General features: G+C 51.8%; 1 protein-coding gene across 7 annotated transcripts in view; it reads right to left on the bottom strand.

Annotated features, from left to right (window-relative positions):
• Positions 1-17,427, bottom strand: part of DGKZ (diacylglycerol kinase zeta) — a 45,981-nt gene that overhangs the window by 24,696 nt on the left and 3,858 nt on the right. For 4 of the 7 annotated variants that reach the window (XM_030451927.1, XM_030451925.1, XM_030451924.1 and 1 more), the window contains exon 2: positions 12,505-12,603. The exons of the other annotated variants lie outside the window; for them this stretch is intronic. In XM_030451927.1, the coding sequence (XP_030307787.1) occupies positions 12,505-12,603 (99 nt within the window). The remainder of the gene's footprint in view (positions 1-12,504; positions 12,604-17,427) is intronic. 7 annotated transcript variants of the gene reach the window in all.

Consider the following 17,427-nt stretch of genomic DNA (forward strand, 5'->3'; position numbering starts at 1 on the left):
CTCTTTTCAGTTGCTCAGTAGAGAGGAATTATTCAAGAGCAACTCAAAAAAACTACCAAGACACACTGTCTAATAGAAGTAAACTTCTGGATCTTCAGTTGTTCCCAAGGCAGGGGACTCTGGATTAGAGCAGTCTGTAGGCACAAGCCACCACCATCACTCCCCATCTCCATGCCGTCGCTGCTCCTTGAGGAGCTCTACCCATCACTGCACTAGTGAGTGGTGAGACAGCTGCTGCCCTCATTTCTACCTTCCATCCCTTCTCATGCTCTTTTATTCACTCATTTGCAGGTCAGCAATAGCAGAGGACCTTCAGGAGAACACCCTGGCCCAAACCTCCACTGCCGTGAGGTCTGCAGAAATGAGCAAATTCATCAGAAGTTTTCCTTTTTTGTTTGGGATATGTATGTATGATGGAACATACATGTTACTTTCTGGAAGGCAAACTGAAGCTTTTCTTTAGTGCTTGTACTACAAGCAATCCACTGAGCTGTATCCCTGTTTCTTTCAGAGGTATATAAAGCTGAATTTGTATTTATGGAGAAAGCCAAGCTTGGTTTGGTTTCCTCCAGCCTGGTAGGCAAGGAAGCCAGGTCTTCAGTTTCCAGTCTCAATGCCATACCTGTATGCAGTGAGGTAGGGAAATGGGAAGAAAGGGGGAAGAAAGGGGGAGGAAAGGGGGAAGAAAGGGGGAGGAAAGGGGGAGGAAAGGGGGAGGAAAGGGGGAGGAAAGGGGGAGGAAAGGGGGAGGAAAGGGGGAGGAAAAGGGGGAGGAAAGGGGGAGGAAAGGGGGAGGAAAGGGGGAGGAAAAGGGGAGGGAAAAAGGAGGGAAAAAGGGGGGAAAAAGGGGGGGAAAAAGGGGGGAAAAAGGGGGGGGAAAAAGGGGGGAAAAAGGGGGGGAAAAAGGGGGGAAAAAGGGGGGGAAAAAAGGGGGGGAAAAAGGGGGGGAAAAAGGGGGGGAAAAGGGGGGGAAAAAGGGGGGGGAAGGGGGGGAAAAAAGGGGGGAAAAGGGGGGGAAAAAGGGGGGAAAATGGGGGGAAAATGGGGGGAAAAAGGGGGGGGAAAAAGGGGGGGAAAAGGGGGGGAAAAGGGGGGGGGAAAGGGGGGAAAAGGGGGGAAAAGGGGGGGGAAAAGGGGGGGAAAAAGGGGGGAAAAGGGGGGGGGAAAAGGGGGGGGAAAAGGGGGGGAAAAGGGGGAGGAAAAGGAGGGGGGAAAGGAGGGGGAAAAGGTGAGGAAAAAAGGAGAAAAAAAGGAGAAAAAGGAAGAAAAGGAGAAAAAGGAGAAAAAAGGAGAAAAAAGGAGAAAAAGGAGAAAAAAGGGAAAAAAAAAGGGGAAAAAAAGGGGAAAAAAAGGAAAAAAAAAAAAAAAAGAAAAAAAAAGCGAAAAAAAAATGGAGAAAAAAAGGAAAAAAAAAGGAAAAAAAGAAAAAAAACGGAAAAAAAAGGGAAAAAAGGAAAAGAAGCGAAAAAAGGAAAAAAGGAAAAAAAAGATAAAAAAGGGGAAAAAGGAAAAAGAAAAAAAAAAAAGGAAAAAAAAGGAAAAAAAAAGGAAAAAAAAAAAAAAGAAAAAAAAAGGGGAAAAAAAAAAGGAAAAAAAGGAAAAAAAAAAGGAAAAAAGGAAAAAAAGGGAAAAAAAAGGAAAAAAAAGGAAAAGAAGGGAAAAAAAGGAAAAAATAGGAAAAAGGAAAAAAGAAAAAAAAAAGGGAAAGAAGGGAAAAAAAGGAAAAAATAGGAAAAAAGGAAAAAAGAAAAAAAAAAGGAAAAAAGAGGAAAAAAGGAAAAAAAAAGGAGAAAAAAAGGAAAAAAAAGGAAAACACTGCAGCGCTCCCTTCCTATCTTTTCTCCCCACTGTCTCCAGGATGATGCACAGTAAATTGCATCATTACCAATAAGTGTTAAAAATTATCAACACATTAAGTGTGTTAAAAAAACCAGGAGAGAGCACTACCTGGTAAAAGGGAAAAGGAAAAACATTGCAGTGCTCCATTCCTGTCTTTTCTCCCCACTGTCTCCAGGACGATGCACAGTAAATTGCATCAATACCAATAGGTGTTAAAAATTGTCTGAACAAATTGAATGTGTTAAAAAAAGCAGGAGAGAGCAGTACCTGGGTGTTGCACACTGCAGCAGACCCTTTCTGGCCACCTCTAGCTGCAGGAGGAGTTCTGCCCAGCTACATCCTGAACACACCAAACAGAGGCTCCCTCCTTGCTCACATATTCCACTGTCTCGAAGCTGCTGTACTGACTGCTGAGCTGCTGCTATGGGCAGGAAGATCTCTCAGCCCCACTTCCTTCCTTTTTGCACCGCTATCTGATGAGGAAATCTGCTAGAACAAACTTGGCTTGACATTTATGTTTGCATAATAGCTGATTATGGGCTTTTTTATCTTCATGGCACAAGGACTCATGCTCTAGCCACCAGTGATGATGATGATGATTACCAGGAGCAATCTGTAACAGCAGCACAGGACAGCTCAGATATCTCTGATAAGATATCCCCACATCTTGCAACTTCCAATCTGAGCTCCGAATGGTGCATCACAGGTGGTGAGAGCTGCCACTGGTGGAGCAGATGGACTGAGTGCTGGGTGTGCCCCAGGGGTGATGTGCACCAGCAGAGCTGCACAATGCACAGAGAGGGGCCTCAGAGGAGCTAAACCTTGGAAGTCCCTGGCCTAACACCTGCATATCTCTGGGATCTCCACTGTTTGTTACTGAGACAAAGCAGAGAAGAGCTGGCACCAGCTCTGCTGACTGCACGGCTTGGCTCAGCTCAGCTGGGTAAGGAGGATGGATGGAGGCTGCCTGGCATCTGCACAGTGGGAGGGAAAGGAAGTGCTGCTGCACACACTGGGACATCAACTCTACTTAGGAGCAGCTTCCCACTGTCATTTCAATCTCCTCCTGTGATTGAGGAAGGAGCCAACAGCTCTGGTCTGCTTGTGTTGTACAATCAGAGCTCTTGGAAGGTGTTTTTTTCTAACCAGTCCCTTCAGAGCTCTGTAGACTCCTATGCTCCTTGCCTGGCATCAGAGGTGCTGCTGAAGCAGGAACATAACCTGGGGCATGGGCAGGCAACAGTGCAGCCCTGGAGAGCTGGGTGAGACTGGGGCTGCTGCAGAAAGCTCCCTGGGCACCCAGAGCAAGCTGCAATCTCTTCCTCTTGAGGACAGAGCCTTGGTGGGAGGATGTAAATGCCCTTGGAAAGTCAAGCAGGAAAAATGTGCATCTCATAGCTTCAGCAGAGACAGAGCTTGTGGATAAGGTGATATGGAGGCCCTGCTCTCTGGACAGCTAGCAACCATCCCTCCCATGGTGGTGGTAGCTCAAAAAAATAGACAGGCTAAACATGCAGTGTCCCTCAAGGCACAGGCTCTGTCCGCTTCAGGGAGAGCTTCTGGATACTCAGCTCTGCTATTTGGCTTTGTTCCACTAGCCTCAAGCAAACCCTCACATACTCTGTGTCCTTAAGACAAAGTAAGGGGATGCTGTCCTGTACACCTGGTTGTCCCTTCCTCCATGTTGTTATTCCCTCTGTCCCTCCAGCAGCCTGGGCTCTTCCTACCTATCCAGAAATGAGAGATCCCAGGTTACCTTCATACAGTGCCAAACCTGGCATCCCTCCCCTGGCACCAAGGCTAGCAAGAGGACTCTACTGCAGGACACTGCTGGCAGCTCAACACACAAGCCTTGGGCCCGAGAGAAGTCTGGATTTGAAAAATGCTATCAGCTCTTCCTGACCTTTCAGCAAACCTCAGATTAGTTGACTGGAAAGCGTTTTTTTCTAACCAGAGGGCTACAGCAAGGGAAACAAATCTGAGAGCTTTGCCCTGCTCTGTGCCAAGCACCCATCCTGGTGGCATCTGGCTGTGTCCCAGTTTTCTGCAGGTGCTGTGGCACCAGAGCTGGCAGTGTGCATGCAGGAGCCTCCTTCAGTTTACAAGCTGTCTTCCCCTGGCAAGGACACCAGATTTGCTCAACACAAGCACAGGGAAACTGTGTCATTAATAGCAACCCCTGCATGACACTAAGATCTCCTGAGGGGTTTCTTCTCTGTCTCCTCCCAGCCAGGATACCAGAGGAACCAAGGGATAAGAGCCCAGGAGCCCATCCAGGGAGCTGCTGCTCATCCCCATACTGCTGACATACCACTGTGTGCCTTCACTCTATATCCATCCAAAGCTTGCACCCACTCACACCCTTTCAGCACTCTGATACTCAATCTTCCCACATACTTTGCCACTCCCACACCACCCCTGCTGATAGTCTGTCCCCATTCTCCTTTCCTGCTCCCAGGCATCTGTCCCCAGTCACTCCTCTCCCTTGTGATCCCTGCCCAGCCCTCTCTGATGCATCACAAAGAGCAACCTGCCTAAATGAGGTCTACTGAGGAAGGTTCCCCCACACCAAAGGAGGAAGGGAGCACACTGGTCAAGGTGTGGTGCATCCCTCAGGGCTTTGGTTGCAGTGAGGTGCACAGCAGTCAGCAAGTTCTCAAACTATGCAGTTTTTTTCTACCCAAAATTTTTATTCCAGCTGTAATCGCTCATACATCATGCAGGATGCATCATTAGGAGCTCCACTGTGCTGGGTCCAGCATAATCAAGGAGATAAGGCCCTCCCAGCACTAAGGTAGGGAGGCTCTGCCCGAACCATGACTGTTTTGAAGTATCATGAGGAGTGATCTATAGGCTTGTGCTTACCTTCTATTTTAGGATTCATTAACTTAATCTACTGCAACAAGTGCCACTGCCTACATGGCCCACAGCACCTTGCTTCCAGGCTTCTGAACTGCAAGACCATGCCATTCCCAGGGCAAACTGTGACAAAGGACATCCTGAGTTATCCTGGCACCCTCTTACTGCAGAGGGGGAGGTTACTGCTGCTACCTTAAGGTTGTCCCTCCAGGTTGCAGAAGGCAGTTTATAGTCCTTGCACTCAGAGGGGAATCGACCCCCATTCATTAATGAGCCCTGGGGGTTGATCCAGAGGAATTCAGACCTCCATCCTAGTGAGAAAGCAAGACAAGGGCTTAGAAACCAGCTGGTGGTCACATACATGCAGCTGCAGAGGGGCCTCCTCCCAACCCTGAAGTCTCTACATGGACAGTCCCAGCACCCCTCTCTGCAAGGAGCTGCATAGAGGACCCTGACAGGACTACCGGGCACAGACAGCATGAGTAAGGTCTTCCAAGCAACATCTGAAGGCTTTGCTAACTTGCTCAGACACCTACCAGTGCTACTGGTAACATTGGTTGACCAGCCTGGAGGCTTCAGGACTGTGCAAAGGACAGGCAGCATTAGTTTGGCCTCTTTGTACCAGTCCTGCACATGCCACAGCAAGCACAACTCACAGCCTCCTGCTCCCACACATGCTCTTCTGCTCCACAGCATCACAGCAGTGCCAGCACATGGACCTGATACAAGTATGCTGACACACCCCAGACTTGAAAAGGTAATAGTTCCCTTTCACAAGATGGACAGAAGTGAAACTCACCCACAGGATTTATTTCAGGGGACAGGAATTTCAGGGCACGCCTCAGGCTGGCAGGGACAGCCCAGCATCACCAGTTCAGCATCACTTCTGGCTTGCAGGTGCCCTGGGAGGATCACCACACAATCCACACCAGGGATGAGGCATGGCCACTAACTTTAATCCACTTTCAGGGTATTCCCACTTAGTTGGGTGCTGGGCACACCATATGAATCATAGAATTGGCTGGGTTGGAAGGGACCCCAGAGATCATCAAGTCCAACCCTTGATCCACTCCCCCCATGGTTCCCAGCCCATGGCACTCAGTGCCACATCCAGGCTCTTTTTAAATATCTCCAGGGATGGAGAATCCACTACTTCCCTGGGCAGCCCATTCCAATGGCTGATCACCCTCTCCATAAAGAAATTCTTTCTAATATCCAACCTAAACCTCCCCTGGCACAACTTGAGACCGTGCCCTCTTGTCTTGCTGAGAGTTGCCTGGGAAAAGAGCCCAACCTCCCCCTGGCTCCAACCTCCTTTCAGGGAGTTGTAGAGAGTGACGAGGTCTCCCCTGAGCCTCCTCTTCTCCAGGCTGAACACCCCCAGCTCCCTCAGCCTCTCCTCATAGGGTCTGTGCTGGCGTCCCTTCACCAGCCCAGTTGCCTCCTTTGGACCTGCTCCAGCACCTCAGTCTCCTTCCTGAACTGAGGGGCCCAGAACTGGACACAGGACTCAAGCTGTGGCCTCACCAGGGCTGAGTATAGGGGCAGAACCCCTTCCTTGGACCTGCTGGCCACGCTGTTCCTGATACATATGATATGGAGAAGATACAACCTCTAAACCATCTTCTTTGAATGGGCAAGGCAGGGGACAGGTACCAGCAGCTCCTTGCAAGGAATGTGTAGGCAAGGCAAAGAAACAAAACAGCAAAAAACCCCAGCTTTCCATCTTGTCATGGGGCAAAACCACGTGGAAGGAACTACCCAGTGACCTGAGCACAGTCCCCGCTCTGCTTCAACCAAGGCAAGGCAAAAGGGATCAGCAATCCCCTGTCTGACTCTTCACAAACTGCTCTCAAGTTTGGCTTGCTGGGGAAACAGGGCAAGCAGAAAGGCTGAGACCTTGTTACAGTTCCTGACCTAACCCCACATTGTCTGGTGGCAGCTCCATCCTGCCTCTCTCCAAGCTCAGCACAACATTGTGGTGCAACCTCCCTTTCACTGCCTTCTCGGAGCAAACCTAAGATGTGCTTTAAGGCAAATCTTCCAGACTAGCTCAGACCCTCCCCTTACACTTCATAAAGTCAAAAGTTTGCCAGCCCTAAGGCTCAGAATCATGTTCCCATTACAACAATGTGATTTCTTTCCCAAAATCCATGGAAGACAGTGTTCTGTCTTAATTTAAACCAAAGCTGACTCCTTGGAGGCTCCTGAGCTGACTCCAGGCATTCATATCCCTTGACATCTTTCCACCATCATAACATTATGAAGTTTATTTGCCACTATAGTAAATAATCTGCCTTCTGGTTATCAAGAAACCCGACAGCCCCAATTTAAACAATCTGTTGCTGTGTTTGGCTGGGCAGCCAGACAGAAAGACTGAAAGCCTCAGGCAGTGAATTAATATGGGATGAAACACAAAGGGTAAGCAACCACCAGTGTGTTGCAGTGTGGGGTCCAGGGAGAGGCTGGCCATGCAGTTTCTATTTTGGTCCCATTGGCAGGACCAGCAATGCAGGCTGGGAAGAACTTGGAGATTTTCTTTTCTCTGAACTCTCTTTGCAGAGCAATATGCATTGGAGCAAAGTGGCAGGGAGCTCAGCAGGGCACCCCAGCAGTTTGGGTGCCCAGCCCATGGTTTCTTTATAGCAGATTCCCACTATCCCCTTTAGGGCTGGTTCCCTCCTTCAGTACGCACAGCTCTGTACCTCCCATAGCTGAGGAATGGGTTATTTAAATGGCAGCTGGTCCCACAGCCCAGCTGTCTGATCCAAACTCCCCAGCCAGCCCTGGAATTTTCCCCCTGCACATAGGGATATTCCAGAACAGTGCTGCTCTGGGCAGGACAACACAAAGGAGGAGGCAACAAACCCAGAGTTATGATATAGTTGCAGCATGGCAGATGCAGAGCTCAGGCAGTGATGCCCAGGGCTGGTAAGGCTGCATCTCCCAAAGCAAAGCCAAGAGAGCTTCAGGCACTCAGATACCAGCACAGATAATAGAAAGATGGGAGAATGTATCCCCTTCCATCAACAGGGACTGAAAAGAGCATCCCACTGCTCCCAGAAAAAGCAAGACACTTCACTGCCTTCAGCACCAGTAGAGATGCCAAGAGCTCACAAATTTCTCCCCTGCTTTCCTGAACTATCCCAGGACAAAGCAGCTGTGGCACAGGCTGACCTTGGTGACCTCTGCCATTTCATGCTGTCATCCCCATGCCACACAAGCTAGCAGGATGCAAGAAGTACCAAAAGAGGCAGAAGACTGAGTGGCTGGAAACATACCTCCAGCAGGAAAAACCCCTCCTCTCCATCTAAAGGGGAAATTATAGCCAGTGTCACCAAGTGCCATGATGGCCACATTTCATAGAGTCCTGATCTCAGCCCCAAAGGCTGCTTATAGCCCTACAGGCTTGCTCCAGCCTCCAGGAGCAAACACAGCTCATTAGGAGCAAAGTTGAGAGTCTCAGAGGTGATTCTAGGGTCTGCTTCCCTCTGCCCTTCCCCAGTGGGATGGAACCTGGTACCTGCTCAGGCCAGGTACCCACAAACTAAGGGCCTGCTCTCCCAGCACAGCACAAACAAAAGCAGCAAAACCTAGAGGGCAAAGAAGACAAGGGGGAGAGAAGGGGAGAGAGCATGGGTAAAAGACCTGATCTGGAGTGATGTGGGGGTCCTTGCAGGTGCCAAGTGGGTGGAGGTGGCCACGCAGCAGCAGCAGCAGCAGCCTACCAGCCCTCCCCAACCAAGTCCTAGTTTGGAGAGCAAGTACTTGGTTTCTCCCTCTGCCTCCTTCCCAGCAGTGCAAGCCCTGATACCACTCGTCTGAATAACCAACAGCACTTCCACCCCCAACCACAGATGCATGCACCAGAGGGCAGAAAGAGGTCTCCCTGATGCCTGGCTGCCCTCTGAGCACCCAAGTGCAGCTTGCAGATGCCACCCCATCCTTCTGAAGCAGAGAGAGAAGGACAAGGGGAGGAACGCACTGAAGAGGCAATTCTCTCCTGCCTCCTTGGGACCTCCATAACAAAAAAGGGGTTTGCATGGCTGATGAGAGCCACCTGTCATGGAGAGCCTGGGTTGGTACGCAGGAAATAACTTGCTCCTGAGTTACAGACAGTGTCTGATACTGGCAGGCTTCACACACATCTTTTAAAAGGGAGCTTTTAGCCTCCCCTTGTTGCTGCAAAAACCTCCCATGGGACCTCTCTCAGCCAGACTGGGGACTTCCCCATGATGTTTCACTGATACCCAGGTCCCCCAGCTGCCCCCAGGGATCTGTTCCCAGTCCCCCAGCTCCCTTCTGAGGCCACAAAACCCATCTTTGCTTTGGCTTTTGGAGAGGGAAGAGGGGGTCATGCTAAAGGCTGGCTCCCTTGCTCCAAAATGCCAGCAAGTTGTGACTCATCAGCTGTTATTATTTTGGTCATTTACCCGGCAGACAGCCCTGCACATGGCCAGAGTGAGTCAGTGCCACAGCTGTGACTCCGTCCTTTCACAGCCTGCCTCCTCCTGCCTGCCCCTTCCCCTTGCTCAGATGTCATGGCTAAAATTAGATGGGGAGCTCTTCTCCTCTATGTGTAGGAACATCCGTGCACGAGTTTTGGACCTTGCCCAGCATCCTCAGGAGTGAGGATCCTGAGGAGTGAGACTGTAGTAAAATGGTTGTGATAAAACATCAGAGGAGGCTGCTGCCTCCCCCAATGGGGGTCTTGAAAGTGGTTCACAGGAAATCATCAACCAGAGGGGAGCCGGGCCTGAAGGCTGAGCTACCACCATAGCTGCTGTCCCTGTCATGACAGAAGGAGCACTTGGCCTTTGTGAAGCAGTGGGAGATAAGGGAGGGGATGACCAAACCATTTCACCACCCAAGCTGCTGCACGGGCTGTATTTGGCCCTTTTCTCACAGTGCCAGAGTGGAAGGGAAGCTAGAGACACTCCAGGACAGGCAGATGTTTGCTCCTGTTAACCTCCTCTCCCCTTAAACCCAGGTAGCTGTTGAAGATGGAGGGCTCTGCCTCCCTCCCTGCACTGCATACGCATCCCTAAGATTTCCCTTCCCAGACCCAGGAAAGGGCCAGCTGGCACTGCCAGCAGAGCAGGTCCTGGCATCCTCACAGCCCCAGCATGGCAGCAGTGGTGGCAGGGGAGAGGAGAGAAGGAGGGCTGAAGAGGAGACGACTGCAGAAGTGCCTCCTGGAACAGTTCCCCAGCCCATTTCTGTTAAGGCTCACTCACTGGGACTGCCATGATGTTCTTTTGGTGTATTTATTAAAGAGGCAATTAAAATTTTCCTGTAACTGGGTGCCTGTCCATAGGAAAGAAGCCTAGTAAGAGGTGTGTGTGGTTCTTCCCCAGCCTTTCCTCCAGCAAAGGAAGCTTCTCTTTGTCTGCTCCACACCCACCCTGCTGTGCCCCCAGCCCTCCACAGTCTAAGTACAGCAGAGACCCTTGCTGATATTGCCTGCTACTCTTCACCCCCACCACAGTCCCACCTCCCTCCTGGGACAGCAGGACCTGGACTTGCAGATGGAACTGGTCCAGAGAGATGCCCAGGCCAGACTCTACCTGGCCCTAAAATCCCTCCCAAATCAAGAGCATCAAGGGATCAGGTCACTGGTTCTCCATGTCCCTTTCCTTACAGGCAGCTGGATAGCCCAAGAGCCCTCTCCAAGCCAGCCAGGCAAACCTTCCTGCTGCTGTTCTCCTTCTCTTGTGACAAACAAAGCCCTCACCCCACATACACATGGGCAGTGAGGGAGACCTTCAGCTCCACCTTGTGCTGCTGCCACAGGTTTTGGTCTGCTGTGTTCAAGCACAAACCACTGCTCTGAGCAGAGGTTTCCTAGACCCATGCAGCCATTAGTAAGGCCTTCCAAGAAAGCAGCATCTGAAACCACACCACAAGAGGCAGCCCTTACAGGCATCTGCAAGGAGGGGAATGCTCAGCATCCCTGAGAAACCCAGTCCCCAGTGATCTCCCCATACACACAAAGCCCGAGGTTGACACTGGAAAGACACCTATTTCTGTGTCCCAAGCCTTGGTTGTGACTAAGCAAAGCACATGCCAACTTGCCACCCAAAAGGTATTCACTGGTTTAACAGGTGACCCTGTTACTGGTCTTTGGTTTCACCCAGACTTCTTTTTCTTGCCCACCTCATGTCAAAATCAAGGTAACTCCTTTTATCAGTGCTAAATTTATCACTTCTAGGTTTTGCTAAATGTCAGCTTGTGCCTCTGCCACAAATGGGAGGGCAGAAGATTTTTTTTTCTCCTCCACCCTTTTTGTTCTAAATGCCCTCAACATACCTACTCTTACAACCTTCCTTTTCTTCTCTCAGCCAAACATCCCCCCATCTACCAGCCTCTGAAGCCTCAAAGGCCTCTTTTCTTTCACCATCCTTTGGAGAGGAGGTGCCTCCAGGGGAAGAGGAGCTGCCTGAGCAGAGAGCAGACCACTGTCCCCCTTCCTAGTGGTCTAACCCTTCACTGCAGACTGGCAGTGCAGGGCTGCCACACTCTTCTAGTCCCACAGGGTGACACTGAGACCACCAGAGCAGGGGGAAGCAACCCAGGCTCCAGGTGCAGAGGCTGCACAGGTGCTGTTGTGTGGCCACAAGTGCTAGCAGGACATGCAAGCCAAAGCAGCAGCGATGTGGCTAACAGCTGCCTTGGCTGGAGGTTTGCCTCTGAGCACCAGTGAGCCAGAGACAAGCTTAAGACAGCAAACTCATCATCCACTTCACCCACAAAAACACAAAGCAGCTTCACACAAACACTCTGCAAAGCCCTTCCTTGCAGAAGAGAGGAAAGCAAAACCAGGAGTCAGGAGACAAGGCCAAGAAACCCCGCAGAGGGGACATGTCACAGCATTCAGAGTGCCTCAGCAGAACACTGAAGAGCAACCGTGCCATCTGGTGTTCAACCCACTGCACTTTGGGCCTCTCCAAACCCCATCCACCTCCCAGTCAGGGCAGGAACCAGCCATGCTACCTCCCACCCCTAACACTCCCAACCAGCACTGGGACACCAGACTTCCATGTCTACAAGATTGGGCCCACTGGAGACCAAGCAGGAAACTCAGAAAGGCCCAGTACACCACCCAGATGGGGCGATACCCAGAGGAACTGTTTAGCAGAAGCCAGGAAGCAGGAGTCCTCATGGAGGTCTTCCACTGCCCTGCTTCTGTGTGGCACTCACACAAACATGGGCAAATCCTGACCAGGGTGATGTGCTGCTCCACAAAGACCACAGCATAAGGAGCCTATGAAAGGGACTTGTCCTTTCCACCATATCTCCTTCGGAGCACTTGTGAGCCCCCAACACCATAGCTAGTTTAGGTACTGGCTCCCACAGTGCAACTGCATCCCAGCAATCATTACTTCCTCCCAGACTCTGGTTTCCCATCGCATCTGAAAGTCCCAGCCCTCCTCAACTTCAGACTGCTTCAACCATTTGGCTAAAACACCCACTCAGTGTTGTCATCTTAGGTCTTCAAAGCACTCAGCATGCACTGAAGTGCTATGGCCCTCATGCTTACCATGGAGGAAGAGGCCAACCCCTGAACACCAGCAAAAGGGGGGCTGCCATGTTAGTTGATTAAAGTCCAGCAGCAAGCTGCTGTCTAGAACAGGGTTAGTTACACAGGCAGCAGGCAGGCAGCCTGGCTTTTGGCCGTCCTGGTTAATGCAAACACAAGAGGCTGACTTGGGTGAGATGTGGGAAGGAGGAAAGCTCCTGAGCAGAAATCTTGCATCAGCTGCTGGGACTGCAAAGCCTGTGCAAGCCAATAAAAATACCACCTACTTATACACCGCTGGCCGGTGCTTTATCCTCCTGGATCCCCATCGGCTGGGCTGGTAGCCCCAGAGACAAGGGAAGACACTTTTGTGGGGCAGGTGGAGTCTAGGGACACAAAAAGAGTGGTCAGCAAGCCCTCCCCATAAACACCCCTGGCTGTCTAGCACACAGCACTGTCCTCCCCCTCCATGGCTTTGCTGCTCCAGTTCCATCCCTCCACCCAGCACACTCTCCCCATGGCCTCGGTATTTGCAGATCTCACAGGTCCCGATGGCACCTGTGCCACCACCACTGTTGTCAGCCTTGGAAGTCACTGTAGGCAAACTGTCCATGGAACTGGGGTCAACAAGACCACCTCCCCCTTTGGAGCCAGTCAATGAACAACAGGCACTACAAGAATCCAGATTCTGGCATACTAAACACCACCAGTCCAGAGTCACTTCCACCCTGACCCAGCTTGCTGAAAGAGCCCAAGGGTGCCCAGGCCATGAACTTCTGGGGTACACAGCTCAGGGATTGGGGTCAGGTTGACACAGAGGGGGAACCCTGCTTCCCTTCTTCCTTCCTTGTGCCAACCCAGCTCCTGGAAGCCTTCACCTCCACCGGTGAATCAAATCCAGGCATGGATTTGAATTTCAAATAAATCATGAAGGCACTTGCCAAGCCTTCCATGGAGGAGCATTGTTTGGCAGGGCAGGGCAGGGCAGCTCGCCTGCTCCCAACCCTCTTGCCCCTGCACAGGAGCCCTGACCCAGCACCAGCCAGAAGCCAGGGAACAAAGCTCTTGGTGACACAGCACATATGGGGAGCACCTTTATTGGGACCCCTCGTGACACTCATTTCCCCTCTGCATCTGCATCCTCCAAATTATAAAAAAAAACCTGTGGGCAGGTAATGCTGCTGTTCAAGTCCAGGCAGGGGGTCCTCACCAGCAGCCTCTGCCAGAGCATCTCCTGACCCCAGGCCAACCTACAGCTCAGCTGGGAGCTGGGATAGGGAGTGAGGTGCTTCCACCCCTGCACCCAAGCAGCTCTCATATGAGAGGAGCCCTGCCATATCTTAATCCCACCATCTGTCAGCCTCTGACAGCTGCAAAATCCCTGCATCCTCCCGCCCCCATGCCACATTTCAGCAGTGGCAGCTGCCAGATGCTTGCTGCCAGAGTACCCCACGCCATGTCTCCTTGCATGGTGACCTCAGGCTTGGGCAGTAAGAGGCTTAGCACTGGATCTGAGCAGCTCCTGGCCAGGGCAGAGAGGCAGGACCAGATACAGATAATCTGATTGACAAGGAACTTCCATAGGAAGGGGCTGGTACGTGGCTGGCTGCACAGCCCCCGTTCCCTCTCCAGGCTGGGTCCTGCCTGGAGGCCAGGAGCTAGGGAAGAGGTTCTGAGCTGTTTTAAGTACTTCTGCTCTCTGATTCTCCATCCTCATCCCACTGTTGAGTCCTGCTTTGGAGAGGAGATGGGACCCCCCCAGCCAGAGGGGAGCAGGCAGGAAGAGTACCCCTGCTACCAGGAAGCAAAAGACAGGATGTTCCAGCACCCACACTCCTGATGGGAGCTGAGCTGCACCAAAACAAGGGGGAAACCCTCAGCAACCAGCCTTACATTAGCTTCTCTGACCTCCTGGGACAGCTAGCATTGCCACATGACTTTCTACAAATCCACTGCATCTTTTGTGCTTTGGAGCTGACACTGCTCCCACCCCTATACAGTAGAGGCTGGCAAGAAGTGGAAGGGAGATGGGGTGAGAGGAGCCAGGGAAGGGGCAAACACTGAGCTTTTCCCTGCTGATCCTGGGGGAATATTTTCATGCCTCTCTGGCTGGGAGCCCCCATATGAGGCTAAGACCAGCTGCTGTGAAGCTAGAGCCCACCATAAGCCAGCATCCATCAGTAATGCCAGGGGAGCAGCAGCAGCAGCCCCCAAGGTGCACTGAAGACATCTCCCACTGAACCTGAGGCAGTTGGTTGCCACCCAGTCCTCCACAGGTGGGATTATCTCTTGTTTGCCCCAGGGAGGGACTTCCCACCTCAGTGCCATGTATCTACCAACCTGCACCCACATCTTGGGTAGCATGCCCCAGAGACAGGTTCCCAGCTCCTACTGGTCTCTGCCAAATGGGCAGGGTTCCTCTAGGATGGTGAATGCTTAGCTTATTTCCCCAGGCCCTGAACCACTAGGAAAGGCTGACACCATGAGATGGGCAAAGCTCATGCAGGCTGTTCCCAGGTGCTGGAGAAAGGGCTGCAGGTAGAAACTGGAGCTGGCAGCCTAACCCAGACAGCACAACCTGCCTGGCAGGCAGGGCTGAAGCCATTAACTCCTACTGTCTGCAACAGCAGAGACAGGGAAGAGGTCCCCCTAGTGCAATGAGGAAGAGTTTCCCCTGGGGACAGAGCTCACTGTTCATTACCCAGTTAATATCCTCAGGCATCAACCCCTAAACCACAGGCAGGAGGAGTACAGTGCTGGGTCTAACATATGCTTCCAGAACAGCCCTGAGAGTTCCATTCCCTTGGTACTGGTCTGTCCATCACAGTCTCATTGCTTGCCTCAGCAGAGCTTCACCATGAGGTCCCAATAGGGAGAAGAAAACCTCCCAGTTCCCAAAGAGAGACTGCAAGCTGCAACTGAAACACAGAGTATTACTTTTGTAATACTGGAGAGCTGGCCCAGGGAAAGCTCCCACACTTGGGATTGCAAAGACAGAGGCTCTTTATTCCCTCAGAGCCTGGTGCCAGCTCAAGAACCAGTAGGACAGGTTTGCCATATTTCCACACCTTGTCCATGTCCCCAAATAGGTCCTGCACCAGAGTCCGTGACTCTTAAAGTCTCTGGCAGAAGCAATTCACCTCCTGCCACTCCCCACCTCTTCTGAAAAGGATGGTTTATAAGCCAAGGCACTTAAGCCTCAGCCTGTAGCCCTAAAGTTCTTTCTGCTCCTGAGCTCAGCATCTCAGTCAGCACCTGTTTACAGGAGCCAGCAAGCAAGAAAATACATGACTGAAAGCCAGCTCATGGAGTCACCTGGGAAAAAGAAACCAGAGCTCCACTAAGAGAGAGGGGAGCTAAAAGTTATATTTAGAGGCTTTGTCAAGTCTCTGGGGAGACCATCTGCTCCCCAGGCATGACACCAGGATGAGAGGAGGTAACACTACACTGCTTCCCCCACTGACTGCTGGAGCTCAGGTTGCCTTCCTCAAGAACATTGCCCCATCCCAGAGGGCTGGCCTCACCTTAGGAGCATCTGCTCCTAGTCCTTGAGAGGACCCATAAGATCTAACAGCCCCCAAACCCTCTCCCTTTATCCAACATCCACAGCCCTGCCTCTCCCTCTCAAAACCACCTTCTTGCAAAGAGCTGTGCCTGCTCCCAGTGTCCCCCTCCCCTTCCACTGCTCCTCTCCCTGTCATTTTTGTTCAAAGGAGATGAGAGGTCCCTTGTCCTCCCTTCTCTCAGCCCCTTGAGGAGATTACAGGGTTTCCTGGAAGAGATGCTCGAACTCCTAAGCAGATTAGAGGTCCTGCTACCTTCTCCAGCATGGGCACAGGCCACTGTGGCAGCCCCTGCTCTGATCTCAGAGGGGCAGCAGAGCTGGGCAGCTGGGACTGTAGGGACAAGGCAGGTGGCAGGCAGGGACCATGCCAGGGAGGACCCTGGCCCCCACACTGTCTCATCCTGTCAGCCTCAGTGTGAGGATTTGTGAGCTTCTCATCATGCCCAGCAATTCTCCCCTGCTCCCAGGAAGATCAGAAGTCCCAAAGCAGAGAGCACAAAAAAACCACGGCAGTGGCAGCAGCTCTCCTGGCACATCCAACCTGCCCTGCAAACAAACCCAGGTGTTAATGCAGGGGACAGCTACAAAGTCCCAGGAGTGCCACTGCCTTGGGACCCAGCTAATGCCACCCATCACCTGTGAACTGTATGGGGAGCAGAGGGTGGAAGGTTTCAGAACTAGAGGCATGCAAAAGCTGCTTGCATGGAGGAGGATTGCTCAACAGCTGGCTGGCACCAAGGTGTAGTGTGAAAAAAGCCTGTCCCGAGGTAAGCACTAATCTCAGCCTGCCAGGGTGTAGATTGCAAACTTCAGGCTTCTCATCACCACCTGCTAGGGTGCCTGGGGCTCACTCCTCTGCACAGCCCATTTACCACACATGTGCTAGGCAAAATCACACCCAAAGCCTTGTGCTCCGGCTGGACCTGCTCACCAGGCAAAGGCCAACAAGGTCGAGGGGGACACAGTGGTTCCCTCCACACAGTAGGGATGAGGAAGGCTGGGAAACCATCCCACTGGCACACCTTTCCCAGCTTTCACATGGGTGTGAGCATCAAGCTGCAAGAAAGACAGTGACAAGTGACATACCATACCATAAAGACTCTGCTCAGTTTCTCCACCATTTACACCCACACCATGCCACCCACATACCTTCCCTGGGGTGATGATAGACACCCCAGGGCTCAAGTAGCTCCAGGCTCCAGTGCTGGGCCTGCAAAAGGACCCAGCCTCAGGCAAAAACTTGGTCCCACACTCTCTGCCCCACCAGATGTGGCAGCTATGTTTCCAGCTGTGCTGCCACAGAAGACCAAGCCATCACATGCATCTCCTTTGAAAGGGAATGTGTTAAAGGCCCTAGAGACCAGAGGAAGATACACCTTGGCATCCCACCTCTTCAACACGGGGAAGAGCAAAAACGGGACTTTGTCCACAGCACTTGCACTCCCTCCCCATGTACCCCCCTGAAAAGGGTAAACTGTACTGTTCACTCACAGCACAAGAAATGGGGCATCTAGGAAGGAAATTTAATCCTAACCACCTATTACCTGATCAGCCCTAATCTCTTTATCAGCCCAATTAAAAGAATTACCCATCCATGGCCTGGATGCACATATTGCACACTTGTCTCCATCAGCTTGGGAGCCAA

The sequence above is a fragment of the Calypte anna genome, chromosome 5A (assembly GCF_003957555.1).
Source record: "Calypte anna isolate BGI_N300 chromosome 5A, bCalAnn1_v1.p, whole genome shotgun sequence".
Lineage (NCBI taxonomy): Eukaryota > Metazoa > Chordata > Aves > Apodiformes > Trochilidae > Calypte > Calypte anna.